This window comes from Amphiura filiformis, chromosome 3 (genome assembly GCF_039555335.1).
Source record: "Amphiura filiformis chromosome 3, Afil_fr2py, whole genome shotgun sequence".
Lineage (NCBI taxonomy): Eukaryota > Metazoa > Echinodermata > Ophiuroidea > Amphilepidida > Amphiuridae > Amphiura > Amphiura filiformis.
The window spans coordinates 41,945,801-41,962,477 of record NC_092630.1 but is presented as its reverse complement, the minus strand read 5'-3'; the positions used below and the strand labels follow the sequence as shown (position 1 = coordinate 41,962,477).

General features: G+C 35.6%; 1 protein-coding gene across 1 annotated transcript in view; it reads left to right on the top strand.

Moving 5' to 3' along the window:
* LOC140148546 (uncharacterized) overlaps positions 1–15,921 on the top strand; it is a 143,648-nt gene extending 127,727 nt beyond the window's left edge. Inside the window, 3 exon segments of the mRNA XM_072170539.1 lie at positions 1,537–1,626; positions 10,082–10,268; positions 11,647–15,921. Coding sequence (XP_072026640.1) covers positions 1,537–1,626; positions 10,082–10,229 — 238 coding nt within the window. The 3' untranslated portion in view covers positions 10,230–10,268; positions 11,647–15,921.
* Positions 15,922–16,677: the final 756 nt, after the last annotated feature.

Genomic DNA, 16,677 nt, shown 5'->3' with positions numbered 1-16,677 from the left:
AATAGGGTACACACTCTGAAATGCATTTTAGGCTGATTGCAGTCAATTGCATAACTTAGCTAAACGGGGACAGTCCGTTGCAGTAACATCCACATATGCACTCACCCCCACATGTAGATACTTACATACAAAGATATGGTTTTAAGCAAGCATGCACACACAAACAAACAACACACATGCGAATAATGATGCATACAACTCTGACATCTACACAGCATATGATGCCAAATCATTGTATCTCGTAGCCATTATTTCTCATAACAACTCTACTGTTAAGAGTGTGATTGCTGTGGCTTCCTGCTTTTCCATAATGAACCACAAAACTCTTTCTTGCACTTAAGTGTGAAATGCGGTTTAAAACACTTACAAAATTATTTCAAATTAACATTGACCTATAACTCCAGTAAGCTCTGTGTGACATTAACATCACAATATATCTATTAGTAGGACTAATGTTAGAAGCTGTAGTGTTCATAATTTTCAAATCTGGACATCAGTATACTTGATCACCAAATTATACTCATTGGTTGTTGGAAAGCTTAAAATTTGATCCCAAATTGTAAAATAATAATTTTGCACTTTTATCTTTACCATTACTTTAGATCACAAACACATTTAATAATAAGACATTGGGAATGCTGTTAATTGAATTATCAAAAATATGTAGATAGGTCTCATAAAATGAACACTTTGACTAAATATCCCATATTTTTGGATAGTTTGATGTTGAATTGGGTTAAGATTAATTAGATTAAGAACTTAATAAGTCACTTCCTGATTTTGGAGTAGTTTTTATAGCGGGTTTAGTCGTTGGGCTAGAATGACAATGATCAGAAAAGGAACAGGGCTAGCTATATTTGTGAGACAGAAGGAAATGTAGTGAAGTCAAGCTAGTAGATATATAGTAGTGATTTGCATGTGTGTTTACCTTCAACCTTGCTGGCTGGAAATTGATGCTGGACTTTCTGGTTCAATGAAGCACTTTTAACCTTGTTAATGAATTTGTTTTATTGCTTCATCATCGTCTATCATCTTTTATTTATAAACGATTAAGATGAAACAGCAATTTGGAAATGAAGATTTGGACTGGATTTTGATTGATTTTTCTATTTTTGAAAGTTGCTTTTTTTTAGATTAATCAGCATATTAAAAAAGTATTATTTGTCAAGTGCCTGTTTCACTTAACCCTTACCGGATCTTTAATCCTGACCTAACTTGACGACTAACTTTCAATCAAACAATTATTTAAAAATCATGAAAATATGTTAATTTGTTGAAATTGTGATAAAATATTAAATCAAGTAGAAGCATTTTGAGATGATCATTAAATATGAAACCATTATTACATCAGATTCTAGCAAGCAAGGTCCTTGTAAGTTTGGTAGTAGTTATGTATGTAGTAAGGGCATGCCACGCCACGTATGTCATGCTTTTGTTGTGTTGTATGTGCTTTGTTATGATCACCCCACCCACACTTCCATCCCCCTCACTCATCGCACTCCATTTTTGCTGTGTTATGCAATTTATTTACTCTAGCCTTCATTCCTACACCGCCTCTATAGAAGGTAGCGTCCTCATCCAAGCCTCCTCAAGACAGCACCAAGAGATCAGGACGGCCGCAGTACAGTAAGCAGTTTTGTTTTGTTTTTATTTTCTGTTTTATTTTATTTTATGTTTTGTTTGTGTATTGTTTTCATTGTAAACCCTCTGTTATGTATTTTGTCACATAGCATGTAGTCTCTATCACATCCAAAGATTCACTATATTTGAATAAATAATCGGTTTGATCAGAGACTACATTGCTGGATGTTTTGTTTTTCAATTTAAGTTTCTTTCTGTGCCTTATTTTCTGTTCTACCCCACCCCTTCCCCCCATACCTACGAACTTGTTATATTTGTCGATGGTGTGTAAAAGCAAAGTGGTGTTGCTTCGCTTTGAAAGTATTCTACCGAGGACACATTGTTCCAATAGAGGGTGCTTGTTTCTTGTTATGCAGCATATTTCACTGTCATTTATTTTGCTTATCATATGTTGAATGTGATTTCAATTTAGGAAGCAGCCGGATGATGAAATGCGTCTTTTATGTTCATATGTTTTGAAAAACGCACATTTTTTCATTTTCAGATATAGCCATGCACTAATTAGCAGTCTGTTGTCTTGGTAGCAAATCTTTGTTGCTTTATGTTTTGTTTGGATGTAAATGATAGGATTTTGGCTTGCTATATTCCATCTTTGCAGAAAAATTCATGTTAAGTTATATTGGGGTTACAAGCATTCTGAGCTGTAGTTGGCATATTCCATTTTGCGCAGAGGGGTGATGGTTTTGGTCAGGTAAGGTGTGCTTGCATCAGTGGGCATGTTTGCATGAAACTTCGAAGCATGGCTTGCTGGGGGAAAGTGTCGGTTCAAATCATGAAAGATGTATTTATCAACCAATTTTCTGTGTTTAGATTGGTCTTCAGTGAAAAAAAAAGTGTTTGACTTTATTGGAAAGTACAGAAACTGATTTTTTGAAGTACATGTCATTGTGAAAGTGTTTAAATACAGGTCACCTTTTCAGGTTTCTATATAATGCAAAATTAATCAAAATCAGATTCAACCGATTCAGAAACCTTGCATAAAGCTTTATAACCTTACTGTAGGATTACCTTCAAAATGGGAAAACGGAACTGATGTTAAGGCCTACATATATATATTTGTATACACTAAATTTTGTTTAAAATAAATGCAAATCTTTTGTGCCTGTTACATTCACTGAACTTTTTTTTTTTTTCGGGGGGGGGTAATTATTGCTGCAAAAGCCATTTGTCATGCAATTCATGAATGTAAAGACATAATTCTGCATGAGTTCATTGCATTATTGCCTGCCTGTTGGAATTGCAAGTCACAGATTTTTGTCGTCTGCCATTGGCGAAGGGGATTAACGAAACAATACAAACTAGTAATTGATGATAGGGGTGAATTACAATAGGGTCATTGATTGCATAGATTTGGTGGAGAGGGCCTATGGGTACCCAATATGATGTAAGTGCAGTATTTCTACAGCACTTTTACAAAGCTTTGAAAATGAGTAAATTACTTAAAAGATCTAATATAATGAAAATGGACAAAATTGTTTTTGCATTTTAATTCAAGTATTGCGGTATTATAGATATAGCCTCCAGAATGACTGTCACCAAATAGATTGCAGAGGTAAGGTTAGGATTAGGTTTGGTTTTAAGGTAAGGGTTAATGGTATGTTTTAGGCTAGGTTTCATGGTTAGGATTGGGGTTAGGATTAGGGTTATGAGTAAGAGATTAGGATTATGGTCAGGTTTGGGATGGCAGCAACCTCTTGCTGCGATTTAGCGAATGTATCTCATGTGAAAAATGGCTTAACTGTTAAAGAGTAGGACTATGAAACATGTTACTGTCACATACATTCACAATGTTTTGCTCTATTGAATTGAATTGGATCATAATTATCAGCATGTTTTGGAGAGCAATTTTGCCTCTTTTTTACAGTTTTTATGGCAGGAGCAAATGCAACAGAACTGTGATGGCAATTTCTAATATTTTCATTCAGCAGTGGATTGATACCTATATGACCAAAAGTTACCTTAAGATATGTATCAAAATCTTAGCACATCTAAAGCACTTTTGATTTTGTTTGAACATACATTAGCCAAAATGAAATCCAGAATAGGAAATACAGGAAAATCTTGTAGGACCCAAGTGATTTATCCAATGGTGTTACATCATACTGTCCATCCGATGTCTTTATTAGCAGATTTCTGTCTTCACCCATAGTCAGCCCAAACATTTATCTTTGCATCAATAAGATTCATGTCTTGAGTAATTAATAAAGAATATAGCTGTTGCAGGTAAAGAGTACATCTGGGGCACCTGCTATGTGGACATAGATTAACCCCACATCCTGTATGAACTATACATTGGGACCATACTAATTGATGGCCTTTCCGCCCAAATTACGGAAAGGGACAGAGGCAGCCCGGACACCAGTGTTATTGTCTGGCCCATAGACAAGGATGGATTTCTGATATTGTTAAGATAACATGGATGAAGTCATGGTGCCTAATATGGGTAGATAGTAATTTGACAGTAAGAGAGGTATGATAAAAGGATGTTGTGGTTTTATGATAGTAACAGGTATTAGGTCATGAGATATGACTATGCTTGCAGACATTAACTTGAGCTGCCTTACTTCCTTGTGGCTCAAAATACAAATAGACAAGAAATATTGTGTATCTTTCCTTGAGACTTGTTTCAGAGCGATTGCAGAGTAGGATGCAACTCTACTAGTCTTATTACAAGACTGCCTAACCCAACTCTAAAACTGTAACCAAGTTGCACCCTATTCGGTAATTGTACCCTTGTTTCAGACAACATCCAACTTATCATAGGTCAAAATAGTTGTAAAAATTATATATTTTTGTGTGCATTTTTCAATGTGGGAGCAGTCTAGAGGAACAACATAGTAATTTTTGCCCCACCCTTCAGAAAATTTCCCCAAAGATTTGAATATTCCCAAAGGGATTGGTTATGGCAGTATTGGTGGGGTGATTATTGCTTGTAGGGAGTTATGCATTGGGATTCCTATGGTTGGGTATTATAGCATAGGATTTGTATATAGATGTGTTACAAATGTCAAAAATATCAAATACAATGGACATTGGGGCAAAAGGCTGTCCATACAGGAAGAGCATATTATTTTTTAATAGGAAAAGAAAGACTCGGCGGATATATAGCAAAATAAACACACCTTTGAATTCCGATGGCGTGACTATTTGCTGAAATATTGAATCAAAATATGATTCAATAAGGATAAACAAGGGAGTTAACCTTAAATGGTGGGTCAGTAAGGGAGAGGATTTGGCATGTTTAGGTGTGAATTAGGATGGATTTGTCATCGGAATCATGGTCTCCAGGTTGCACAGGAATGGCTAATATGGGAAGTCTAGCAGGTTGACATTGATTGTGGAAGTTGGCAGACAGCGACTTCGATCATGGCTTTAAGCATCAAGTTGCTTTGTCGACAGTTTGGGAGCATGATGGTAGAGTGCACTTGGTACATTTTGTGCATTTGAAAACATAGGTTGCCAAATTTAAATTTGTAGTTTCAATATTTTTGCCCAAATATTCCTTTGGTGTGAGTGCATTAGGGACCATTCACAAACACTTGTAAGGGAGGCCTGATGCAAAAAAATTTCATCACAAAATTTTTTCGAGCTCCCCCCCCCCCTTTACAGACCTCAAAAATGTCAGGGTCCCCCCTTTTTGATATGAAAATTATGGGTCAACCCCATAGAAAAGCATATAAACTGAATTTTTCCAGGAAAATTTGTGGTCATTATTTTCAGCCCCCCCCTTAGGAGGGTCAAAAAAATTTCAGGGCCCCCCAAGTATTTGTGAACGGTCCCTTATTCCTTCACAGATACTTTGTAATACATGCAAGAGCACAATTTCATGACGACTATCCACAAATTGTCATGTTTTCTAATACAATACAAGTGTAGAATGTTTTCAGGAACTTCCAAAGTTTCAGGTACTTTTGAATACTACGTCACTCATCCTCATTTCAATAATATTCTGTTCACCAGGAGGCCTCCATGGGCAATTTGCATCATGATGATAATACAATAAAAAAGGTTATAGGTATGAATGGTTGTAGAATCAAACTAGCAACTTGTCCCTCTGACACCTAGAGCTGTCCACCAACATGGTTACCATTTCATTTGTTACACCTTTCCGGTTGGTTTATTCGATACAGTCTATGTACTGCATGTACTGAAATTGGTTTCTTAGGAAAACTATCACTTCAAACCTGTGGTTTATATTACGCATATGAATTTATATCGTTAAGCAAATTAGGTACATATGAACAGGAGTTTTTCTCAAATATCTCCTGGACTTTATCATATCAGCTCACATGTATTTTACTGACAGCATAAACCTGACATCAAGTTGAGATAATAAGGGTTTGATCTTATTTATAAATCTGCATCTTGAACTGAGATTCCTGGAATATCTCAATTAGTGGATACACCTGTTGCTGACAGGTAATGTGATGTTGAGTACAAATATTTAGAGTATACCAGGGCTTTGATTTTGTAGATTTGAACTCTGCATTTCCTGGAATGTATCCTCTGGACTGTCTCAATTAGTATACACACACATTGCTGACAGTACGTTAAGTCCAGAATGAATGATATACTTTAGAGGGCGTAGGGTAGTAGACCTGTAATCTCGCCAAGATTTAAGCTCAATGTCGCTGTAGGAAATCGGTGCCGGACATGACCTAGATATCGCTTGTTTCAGGCGTAAAATTGACCGTGAGATAGAAAATGTAAGAGAAATGATCCGCCAAGATAAACAGGTATGCAACCACTTGCAAGGCATAGGTTGATCAGCAGAATTCTCATATTTCAGTTACATTGAGTTGGGCCCCTTAATCAGCAATATTTTGGGTTGTAAACATAGTGGATAAGTTAGGCAGTTACAAAAGCAGAATTTTAATTCTAAAAACCAGAGTTGTCACGAAATGGCAAAGACTCAAAAGTGCAACTTTTATTTTCTGTGATAGCGTTGGATATTTATTCATATCTCCAAGTATTTCCTTATCATGCAATTTCAGTCATCAGTGTCTCAATATCAAATAAGATAACAGGACATTATCAGCCTTGCTCAGTTTCTTAAAGGGGCATTTCGTGATCCACAGCCTCATCCCCCACTTTTCCAAAAAAAAGTTGAGATTTTTACACCACTGGATACCTCTGGCTACATAATGTTTATATATGTACCAAATATTTCTTGCAGATTAATTCGTTTAGCAAAAATATCGCCAAATTTGAATTTCGTTCTGGTGCACCAGAACGAAATTACAACACATTGTCTATGGAGCAGTGTAATAATACACATAATCATGCATAACTCGCAAACGCAAAATCGGAATCAACTGAAATTTTGGAAATAAGCTTTTTTCGTGGATATCTAATGAAAAATGTCATAAAAAAAGGATGCTAGGATCACAAAATCCTCCTTTAATATCAAGTAAAATTTAATAGCAAAGGGAGTCTTGTAATTCAGATGATACGTTGCTTTAATATAGCATCGTATTTCTATTGATTATAACATTTAAAACTGCCGTTTGGGTTTGTTCAACATCAGGATGTTTGATCTTCATGCGTTAGTACTCTGGTGTTGTTTCAGCCAAGTTATTTCCGATGCTTGTATTCCTAGAGGGGTCTCTCCCTCTCAATCCAAAGTGAGTTAGCCTTCTGCTTCATTCAATTGTAAACATGTGGGGGTTGTTAGTTGGAATCAGTTAGTCTTTTAGTTAACTCCCTTGGCATAGTATTGTTTGTTTTCCTTCTCTGTGGATACTAAAAACACATCAGGTTGAAAACACTTTTAATGCTCTGCGTGCTAGCCATGCGCTTCAACGGAAAAAAGTTGAAGTTTTGAAATATTTTCTCAAAATATCAAGAACTATCTTAAGAACTACTGAACCAATTACAAGAATTACAAGGCTTGTTTGTACTCATTTTAATGCATTTTTCATGCTGATTCCAAATATGGTCATGAAAATTTACATTTCTGAAATTTTTGATTAAAAAAAAAAATTGAATCATGTTGTCTGCAGTCGACACCCGCGTGAAGAGTGTTAACCACTTGTGTGGGGTGAGTGGATGGGTGCGATTATTGAAAATTGGGTAAGAAACATAGAAGACAAGAATTGAAATTTGGATTTCATAGAAGACAAGAATTGAAATTTGGATATGTATATCTTCTAGGTTTTGATAAATGTAGGACAAGTTATTAATATTTAGTCAACAGGCTTGTTTTCAACAGTTTTAGAAGAAATTTCAGTTGATTTTAAAGAAAAAACCTTGTTTCTTCTTTCCCAAATACCGTCAGTGGCTTGTGATTTATGAACAGCAAGAATACTCAATAAAAGTTAACATATATATGTGGAACACATTATACAAGAAAATTGTAAAAGTTAGCATGTATGTGGAACACAGTATGCAGTATTGTGCAAGTTGCCTGAACCAAAATGTGGAGCCAATTACTCTACTTGTTAAGATTTAACGCATGGTGTTATCGGTGTTATCGCTAGTTGCACATTGTACGCGACTCTTATTCCGAAAACCTCCAAAGACAAAAATTACTATCTGAGAGTTGTGAATGTTGCAGTGAGGAAACATATTTCATGATTAGTTCTGATGGATAGCATTAAACTAAGGCATGGTGCCAAGTGCATCCGTAGCGTGATGCCGACTGTGATATAACTGGTATTTTCTATACTTGTAATTTGTCTCTCAAAAATCAAGAAGTTGTACCATGGGTGCTTTTGTTGTCCTGGATTTCTTCATTAATAATGAAAGTTATCTTTAGAATCAAATATGTTTTTGCATACAGGAAATAAATATACATGTAGAAGTACAAAAATGGGAAGGGAAGACATATGTGCAAAATGATCCTGTTGGAGAAAAATTAGTGTTGGCAGTGTCATCCTCTCGTAACACAAAGGATATATGTTTGCATTTAGACAACTCTGTGACTATGAATCCGATAGGAAATAGGAGGAAAGTGCAAAAAAATGAACTAAATGTAGTTTTCGGAAATTTGGAAATACAACGTGTTACATTCAGTCATGTTATTCTATCAAATGATTAATTTGAAATTCCCCTGTGTGATCAGTTCACTGATTTGGTGTCATGCTTTGGGTGTTCTAAATAGTCTGGCGTTTGCTGCTTTCTCAGCTGGAGAAAACATGATCAATGTTAGGAATAAACATGATGTTGAAAATAGAAGGAAAATGAGTACATGTATTCAGCTGCTTTCAAATATCAGCAATGCAAGCTTAGGATGTATGTACTTAAAAACTTTATACAGCCTGCTTTGAGACTTTATAAATGGTGCAAATTAGGCTTCATAGTCCTACTTTGATTTACATGCTCCAGTTTGATACGGATCACAGTGATCCAGTTTGACCTGGATCAGGGTGATCCATTTTAACCAGGATCATGTTGTTTCACTTGGGATCTGGATGTAGATCTGAAACATGCGACGTAATAAGCCATACCGAATCCAGTATTGCACGTATGGTGATCTTATCAACATTTTGACATTTAGATAGAAAATGTAGGTCTATTTTGATGCCTGTTTATACTTAACTGAAGTTACCTCCCTAGTATGTCTAGATTTAATAATGGTTGATGGTGAGCCAAGTGTTCAACCAGCACAGAAAGAAATACTTGATTTTAAAAGTGCTGAACAATTTAAATGGGTGTGGTTTATCCGGTGCGCCAAATTAAGTGTGTCATAAAGCCAATTTCAATAATTTGTTCACGCATTTCATCTGTCATCTGTGTCACTTTCCTGGAGACGACTCCATTTTTACAGCGACACTGTTTTCACTTGGCAGAAACAAATGTGAAGTGGCAAAGCGAAATGTGTCAGGTTATGTTCAAGGTTCAGGAATTTTATTCGATTAGGAGAGTTATTGGGGTAGAAATGGAAATCATATCAAGTGCATTGAAGCATTGGCTAGCTGGTGAATTGATAGCAGGTCCCGGTTGGGGAGCAGGGTGTGTTTGCAGAGTCAAATTGTTGGGTTTTTAAAGGTGATATTGAGCAATGAATAGGAAAGAATCAAAGTTGGGTATTTTGTACAAATTTCATGTCTTGGGAATGTTGCATTTTGAACTGTTATGATACATAATGGCCTTGGAATCCTCATTGAGAATAGGATATTGTACTATCATATCTTCCCCTAACATTGCCCTGTGTTTTGTGTGTAATTGTCTGTGTAAAATGTGTAAGATGATTATGATTCGAGTGGAATATAAAACTACAACATGAAAGAACTACTTGTAAATGAATATAAAAGAAAACAATTGAAATCACTTTGATAATTACAGTCTTACAGATGTGAACATGGAGCTATTTAAAATATTACAAAGTTGCCATCATAAAAGAAAAAGTCATTTTTAAAACTCTCCTCAAATAAAATATACACACTTCCAAATCTTCCCATATAAATTTATACATCATTCTTGTTTCTTCCATACATAGACCCAGACCAGACTCTTACGCAACACCATCAGAGGAGGGTTCATACCAAGGTGATGCTGGTGAATCGCTAGCAGACGCATTCAGTGAAGAGATGTTGACATGGTTTGATGAGCAAGAAGGGGTTGTGAAGACAGGGACTCTCGTATGAAACAGCAGTAATGCAGGGCTGGTTTACCCTGTATTCATGGTAAGTTGAAGTGGGTAAGAATTATGATGAAATAAAGAGGTCCTGGGTTCAATTCCCGGGCGGGATCACTTTTCCTATTTCCTCCTTTAATCATGGCTCATGGGGTAGAATTATTGGATATGCTGTCCATAACGAGTGAGAGAAACTGGCAGAGAACGTTATAAGTGTACTGAGCATGTGATGCTTTGGGGGACTGAAGTTCAATGGTTTTTCTCACACACCTACACTACTTTACTACTTGTTATAATTTCCCTTTCCCTGCCAGTAAGTGGGTTGTTTGTGATTGTGGAGGTGTAGTAATGAATCTTGGCCAACTCGGTAATTCAAATCCTTGTTAACCACTTCGTTTTTCCTGAGTAATTGTTTATTTTGGACAAAAACAATAGGGTTGGGTTAAAGACAAGATGTCAAGTGCTGAAAATACTTTAAATCATCATTCCTACTTTTCAGAGCATTCTGTCCAAGATCTCAATTAAATATTAGATGATTGCAAATGTGTGAATATCCTGTTTTTATTGGAGATAGTTACTGGCACTCGGAAAGTTAAATAACAAAATTTAAAAACCAAATTCATGTCAGTTTCACAGTTCATCAAATTCTCACATATACATGGGATTAAAAGTTAATGATCATAAAACCGGCCATTTCTCATCAGGTAACTGACCATACAAGGTTAGCAATGCATGAAATACTCATGGGAGCCAGGATATGCCATGGCATTATGGGGCAGAACATCTAGTCTTTCACTAGCATACTTAGTCAAATTCTGCAAGATAGGATGAGGTTACAAAATGGGCTATTCCAGTTGAAATCCATACACCCCTATGGAAGACATGACCTTAATCTCACACATAAAAGGTGTATATTTCAATTGGAGTCGCCCATTCAAGTAACTCCATTTGAAATTCACCCTCCTTGTGTGGACAATTAAGGTTATGTCTTCCATAGGGGGCATCTGGATTTCAACCGGAATAGCCCAATGTTTCTCTCACTGTGTGTGTTAATGTTGCATTACATTTTAGGCTATTTTAGGCACTAATGTTCACAGATGGTGTCAGATATGACATCTACTACCCACACACTTTGAGCTGTACATGCTATGTATGCTTGCTTTCATTAGTTGCACACGTATTCAGATTTAGCAAAGAAATAGCCTAGTAAGTTTTGATTTACAAAATGAAATTTATGAACCGATGTATTGCTCCCAGGGTATTGATCTGTACAGAGACAAGTCTTTGATTTGCTGAACTAGAACACCCTAGAATGGATGGCAAAAGTTGCTAAGAGATTCAAAGTTTTGCATTCTTTGTATGATTGTCTGAGCAAAATATGAATAAACTGTCAAGCTAACTACTTTGTCTCTTGTTTTTTTTCTCAGACTCTGGATTGTTGGCCAGGTCTACACCCGACTCCGTTGAATACTTCTGCAGGCAGAAGACAACTAACAGAGCACCTTCCAACTAACAGCTGACAGAACACCTTCCCCCTATAAAAGACTGCAAACAGAACACCTTCCTACCAACGAACCTACAATTTGTTCCTGGCATTAGCCAAGGATGGGACCCAAATCAATGGACAACTAAGTAATGGCTGGACACACCACTCTTTGGATATCTTTACTACAATTTTGTGAACTTTTATACTGCACAGCTTGCTGAAATCACAGAACCTGTGTTGATATAATTTTCTGAAACTAAATACAAGTGACTTTACACACAGATTATTTATAACAATGATTTAGGTAGTAAAGAAAACTTTTGGGACCAATATAAATTTTGTTTTTTAAAATTGACTACCTGGTTTGACCTTCAGGTTGATGGTTAAAATTCATTCTTTGACACAAAAATAAGATGTTGATTATATAACCTCTGTGTTGCCTCTTCTAAGTGGCTAACATTTGGGGAAAATATAAATGTCTTGATAGTTAAAGTTATTGTTAGTCTAACAGGCTGATTTTAACATTTAATACATTGCCTAAAATTTTCCAGTGGTATTTTTTTTAATATTGTAATTATAACCTTGGCAACAAATGATCTGAAATCATTTCATAACGCACAGAAATTGTACCGAGGAAATGATTGAACATGTCATCTTGGTAACAAGTTTACGTAAAATTTTATCTAAAAAATAAGGAAATACTGAAAAGACGTCTGTTTCTACATGACACCAGCCTGTTGTTAATCCAAATGAGTAGTTATTTTTTGTAGGAACAATTTTGTTTGTAACTGATAACAACTCTAAATCTGGTGCTTACCATGTGCCTTTCCTATGTATGTATAAAAGTATACACGATAACAGATCTCAATGAAGTAAGGAACCAATACTTAACCAGGGGTGTGTCTCACTAACATTTACAACATGTCGTAAGTCTCAAATCTATCACAAGTTATGATACGATGTGATACGATGTATCGTAACTTTCACTTCACTACGGAGATTTGCAATTTATACTTATTGTAAGTAATAGGGGGATTTGTAATGGGAACATATCGTCAAGTTCCGACAAGTAAGTAAATCGTCGTAGTATCTTCACGGCAGGTTACTTACGCTACAATGTGTAAAAAGTTTAGTGAATCACACCCCAACACTCACCTTGTGTATAGATGAAAACAAATTATCTTTTTGGTCACAAATTTGATATGAGAAAAATACTCTGAAATGACACATTTGCCAATAACTATTTTGGTATTTTTAACCCAGAGAAAGTTCTTGAAAATTGTTTGGCTTCTCATGCTCATGCAGGACTAAAGCAGGACTTGGTCTTGGAACTACCACTACATGTTGGATATTAAACTTTGAATCTGCTATTGTCAATTTCTTATGATTTTACGCCCAATTGGGTGCCTTTTTAAATTGGTATGGTACCAAATTTCCTGTAAATCTTAAAGTTGTTTGAAAATCCCAGAAAGGGTATAAAAATTAAACTGTAAACTTCTTCTTTGATATCTTTAGGTTCCCCATAGGTGTCATTTTCATGCTTTTGTGGTCATTTTAGGTTCACCTTTAGCAGCCCTTGCATGAGCATAGGAACTCAACCAAGGTCCAAGAACCTCTCCCAGGATTTCTTACCTGACACTTAGTCCTTGATCTAAAACCTTTTGAGACATCTTGGTGGTTCAGTAAAAATGCTAAATCATAATTTGTTGCAATATATAGTTACCAAGAAAAAATTGTACTTAATAATGTCATTTTATTTTGATGGGTTGTAACAGTTGTTTTTACGAAGAAATTCATATTTTGTTGTGCAGTGCACATCTTTCTCCAATAAAACCAAATGATAGGTGCCAAAAGGTTCAAAAGGGACCTGTTTTCTTATTTGGATTTCTTCGTAGAAATAAAGTTGACAAACCTATCAAAATGACACGACAAGTGTATTTGTATAAGCTTGTAACATTTCAGTTCTGCATTTTAAGTGCCAACTTGGCAGCTGCTTTTAAATCAAAATTGGTACCAAGGTTCTCATCTGATTTAATGTAGACGAAATTAATCATCAAAAATGTGTGCTGAGATGTTGAAATAATAACATCCTATATTTTCAAATGCCCAAATTCATTTTGACCCTAATAACTGGGAGATGCTACTGTGCATTTGATACCTATTAAATTGGCCAAACTGGGCTTACTTTATAATCCACTCGGCACTCATTTAAAAAAAGTACATATTAACAACTTATAGTTGGAACTAGAGCACTCCTTAATAGTGAACACTAACATTGGTTGAACAAAGTTGCACTTTAAGGTTGATACTTAAAACTTGATGAGAACTGAAATGGTACATTTAAATACATGACACCTGTCACACTTGGGTTTTTTTAAACAAAAATATTGTAGCAACGCAACTGAAAGCTGAACAAATGTTTTCTTGTTCATTTTTTAAGTAATTCCTAGAGCTTGTTCCTTCCACTTTTTTAATACCAAAGTTATTTGGAAAATTTGTAAAATCATGTTTTGAAGGCTTTTAAAATTGTAATTTTCATGACTATGTATGCAGATTTTATGGTATATTAGGTACTTAGATACTGTACGCAGATATGTGCGCCTGTTGGTAGCACACTATGGCAATTGAGGTATTGGCTCTTCGTTTTCTACATTGAATACCAACGTGCAATATGTGTATTTTGTAGAAGTGGTATATCACTTTTAGGTATTTGAGATTTAAGAAGAGTACAACATTGCTTGGGGCTTACATGATAGAGTGCTGATCACAGAAGAGGCTGTTATTGGGTTATTCCTGGTGAAATCCACATGGTACACACCATAGGTATGGAACACATTACCTTAATCTTCCACACAGGGGGTGTAGAATTCAAATGGAGTCGCCCATTCAGGTAACCCCATTTGAAATTCCCACTCCCTGTGTGGATTAAGACCTGTTTTCCATATATGGATAACCCATTATATGTGATATTACTATGTTGAGGTAGACATGCTTTAAGGGATACTGTACTGAGTTGGCATAAAATATATGAATAGTTTATTTACAAGATAGTTGATAGAGTTAAGGTTACAACCTGAGGGTGTTATTACTGGCTTGCTTGTCAGGAAACACTAATGCAACACATAGCAAACAAGTTAAAAAACTTTCTTGTTCATAACTTGCTCATAACTTGTGTGGTTGTAACAAAATGGAAGTCTTTCAGGCCTTGATTTCAGAATGAGTTTGATGATGTGATTCAAATTTTGTCATTAGGTCTATAATACAAACCAATACAAAGTAATTATTGGGACATTTCTAGTGGATTGGAGATGTGTGTTAATTTGGGGCACTCAGATGTCATGTTTCATCAATGTAACAAAGGAGTACACCATCTATCCACTCCTAATATACAAATATTTGAAATGCATTATAGGTGTCCAAATTCATCTCATTCTCAGAGTCATGCTGGGTTCATTGATATGTGATAGGCTGGGTTCTTACCAAGCATCACAGGTTTTTTTGCGCAATTACCATTATTTTGTATTCATCATGTCACATGTTCCATGTGTTACTGACAGCTGTATGCCATCTATTATTTAAAGCATGTCTACCTTAAACTGATGAGACTGGTGCATATGTTGGTGCATAAAGTTTCATTCAAGTACAGTTCATTACATAATTAAGATCTTAGATTAAGTAATATTATGCCTCTTTGGAGGATTCAGTATTAGATTAAACATTCCATAGTCGTATGTTAATAATAAATAGGCTCAAATTTAATGCTGTTATGTCTTAGCAAACAGTAAAGAAATGATAAGCACAAAAATAGAATTAATATTGTTTTGATGGGGTATGAAATATATAAGATGTGATCAGAAACAATAGTTGGACTTCAGAAGAAGTTTGACATACATTCTGTTTGTCTTATACCCTATTAAACATGATTTTGTGTTAGTTTTACATTACTTTACTGTTTGTTAAGATTTATGCTTTTGAATCTAGGCAAATACAAGTAGACACTTTTAAGCTTTGTCATTTTCGGCAACTTGTTCTTACTTATGTGCCGCAGGATAATCTTTTTGCAGATGATTTGTGCACATATTTTTTGTATTGATCATTTTCTGTTTGTAATTAAGAGCTAATAATATTATGTTTATGTTCTGGAAAAAATGTTTAGATTGGCCAATTTGGGCCGGTTTGAATTGGCAAATAACAGTTTTACAACATCTAAATACAACTTCAATGAGTGATGTGTCTTTGATTTGACCGATGTGTTGTCTTAGAACAAAGCAAACTTATAGGGTTCCCGTAAATGTGGGTCATGCATTGCTTAACTAACGCTGACAAGCCTCCTAATACACAAATCTAGGCCCCAACCGATACTTTCTTAGCCATTGTAAACACATTGAATATCCAAAATAGAAAGATAATACCCAATACAGGAAGTAACCAAATTTGGAACTTTGTTTTATTTCTTTATCATAATGAAAATTTTTCAGACATGTCCAAAGGAGAGTTCTATAACACCAACATAACATTGGTGGTCACAGACAGAAATGGTAACTGAATCTTGTTAATTTCAAAGCTTTGATCTTCACCTTGCCCTAATTCTGTATTCAATAGCTTCCCAATTGACCGTTGGTAAATCCCAATTCATTGCAATTTAGACCAAAGATGTTGTCATTTGACGTTACGCCACCTTAATAATGCACAGTAAAAATGTTCATTAAACGATGTGTGCATCGGCGTGACGTCAAATGACATCTTGGGTCTACCCGCAAAGGCTTATGGGATTTACCAAAAAGGTCAATACCATTTGTATCTCAAAGGATGGTCCAATTTTGTCACATGATATCTCCAACTTGGTTGAATGACCTCGACTCCCACTTCCCACCTGTCAAGTTTCATACCTGTATTCCAATTCTGTTTGATACGAGAGCAAAAATGTGGGGATTTGAAAGCCCCAGGTTAACCCACTAAATACATTTTGGCT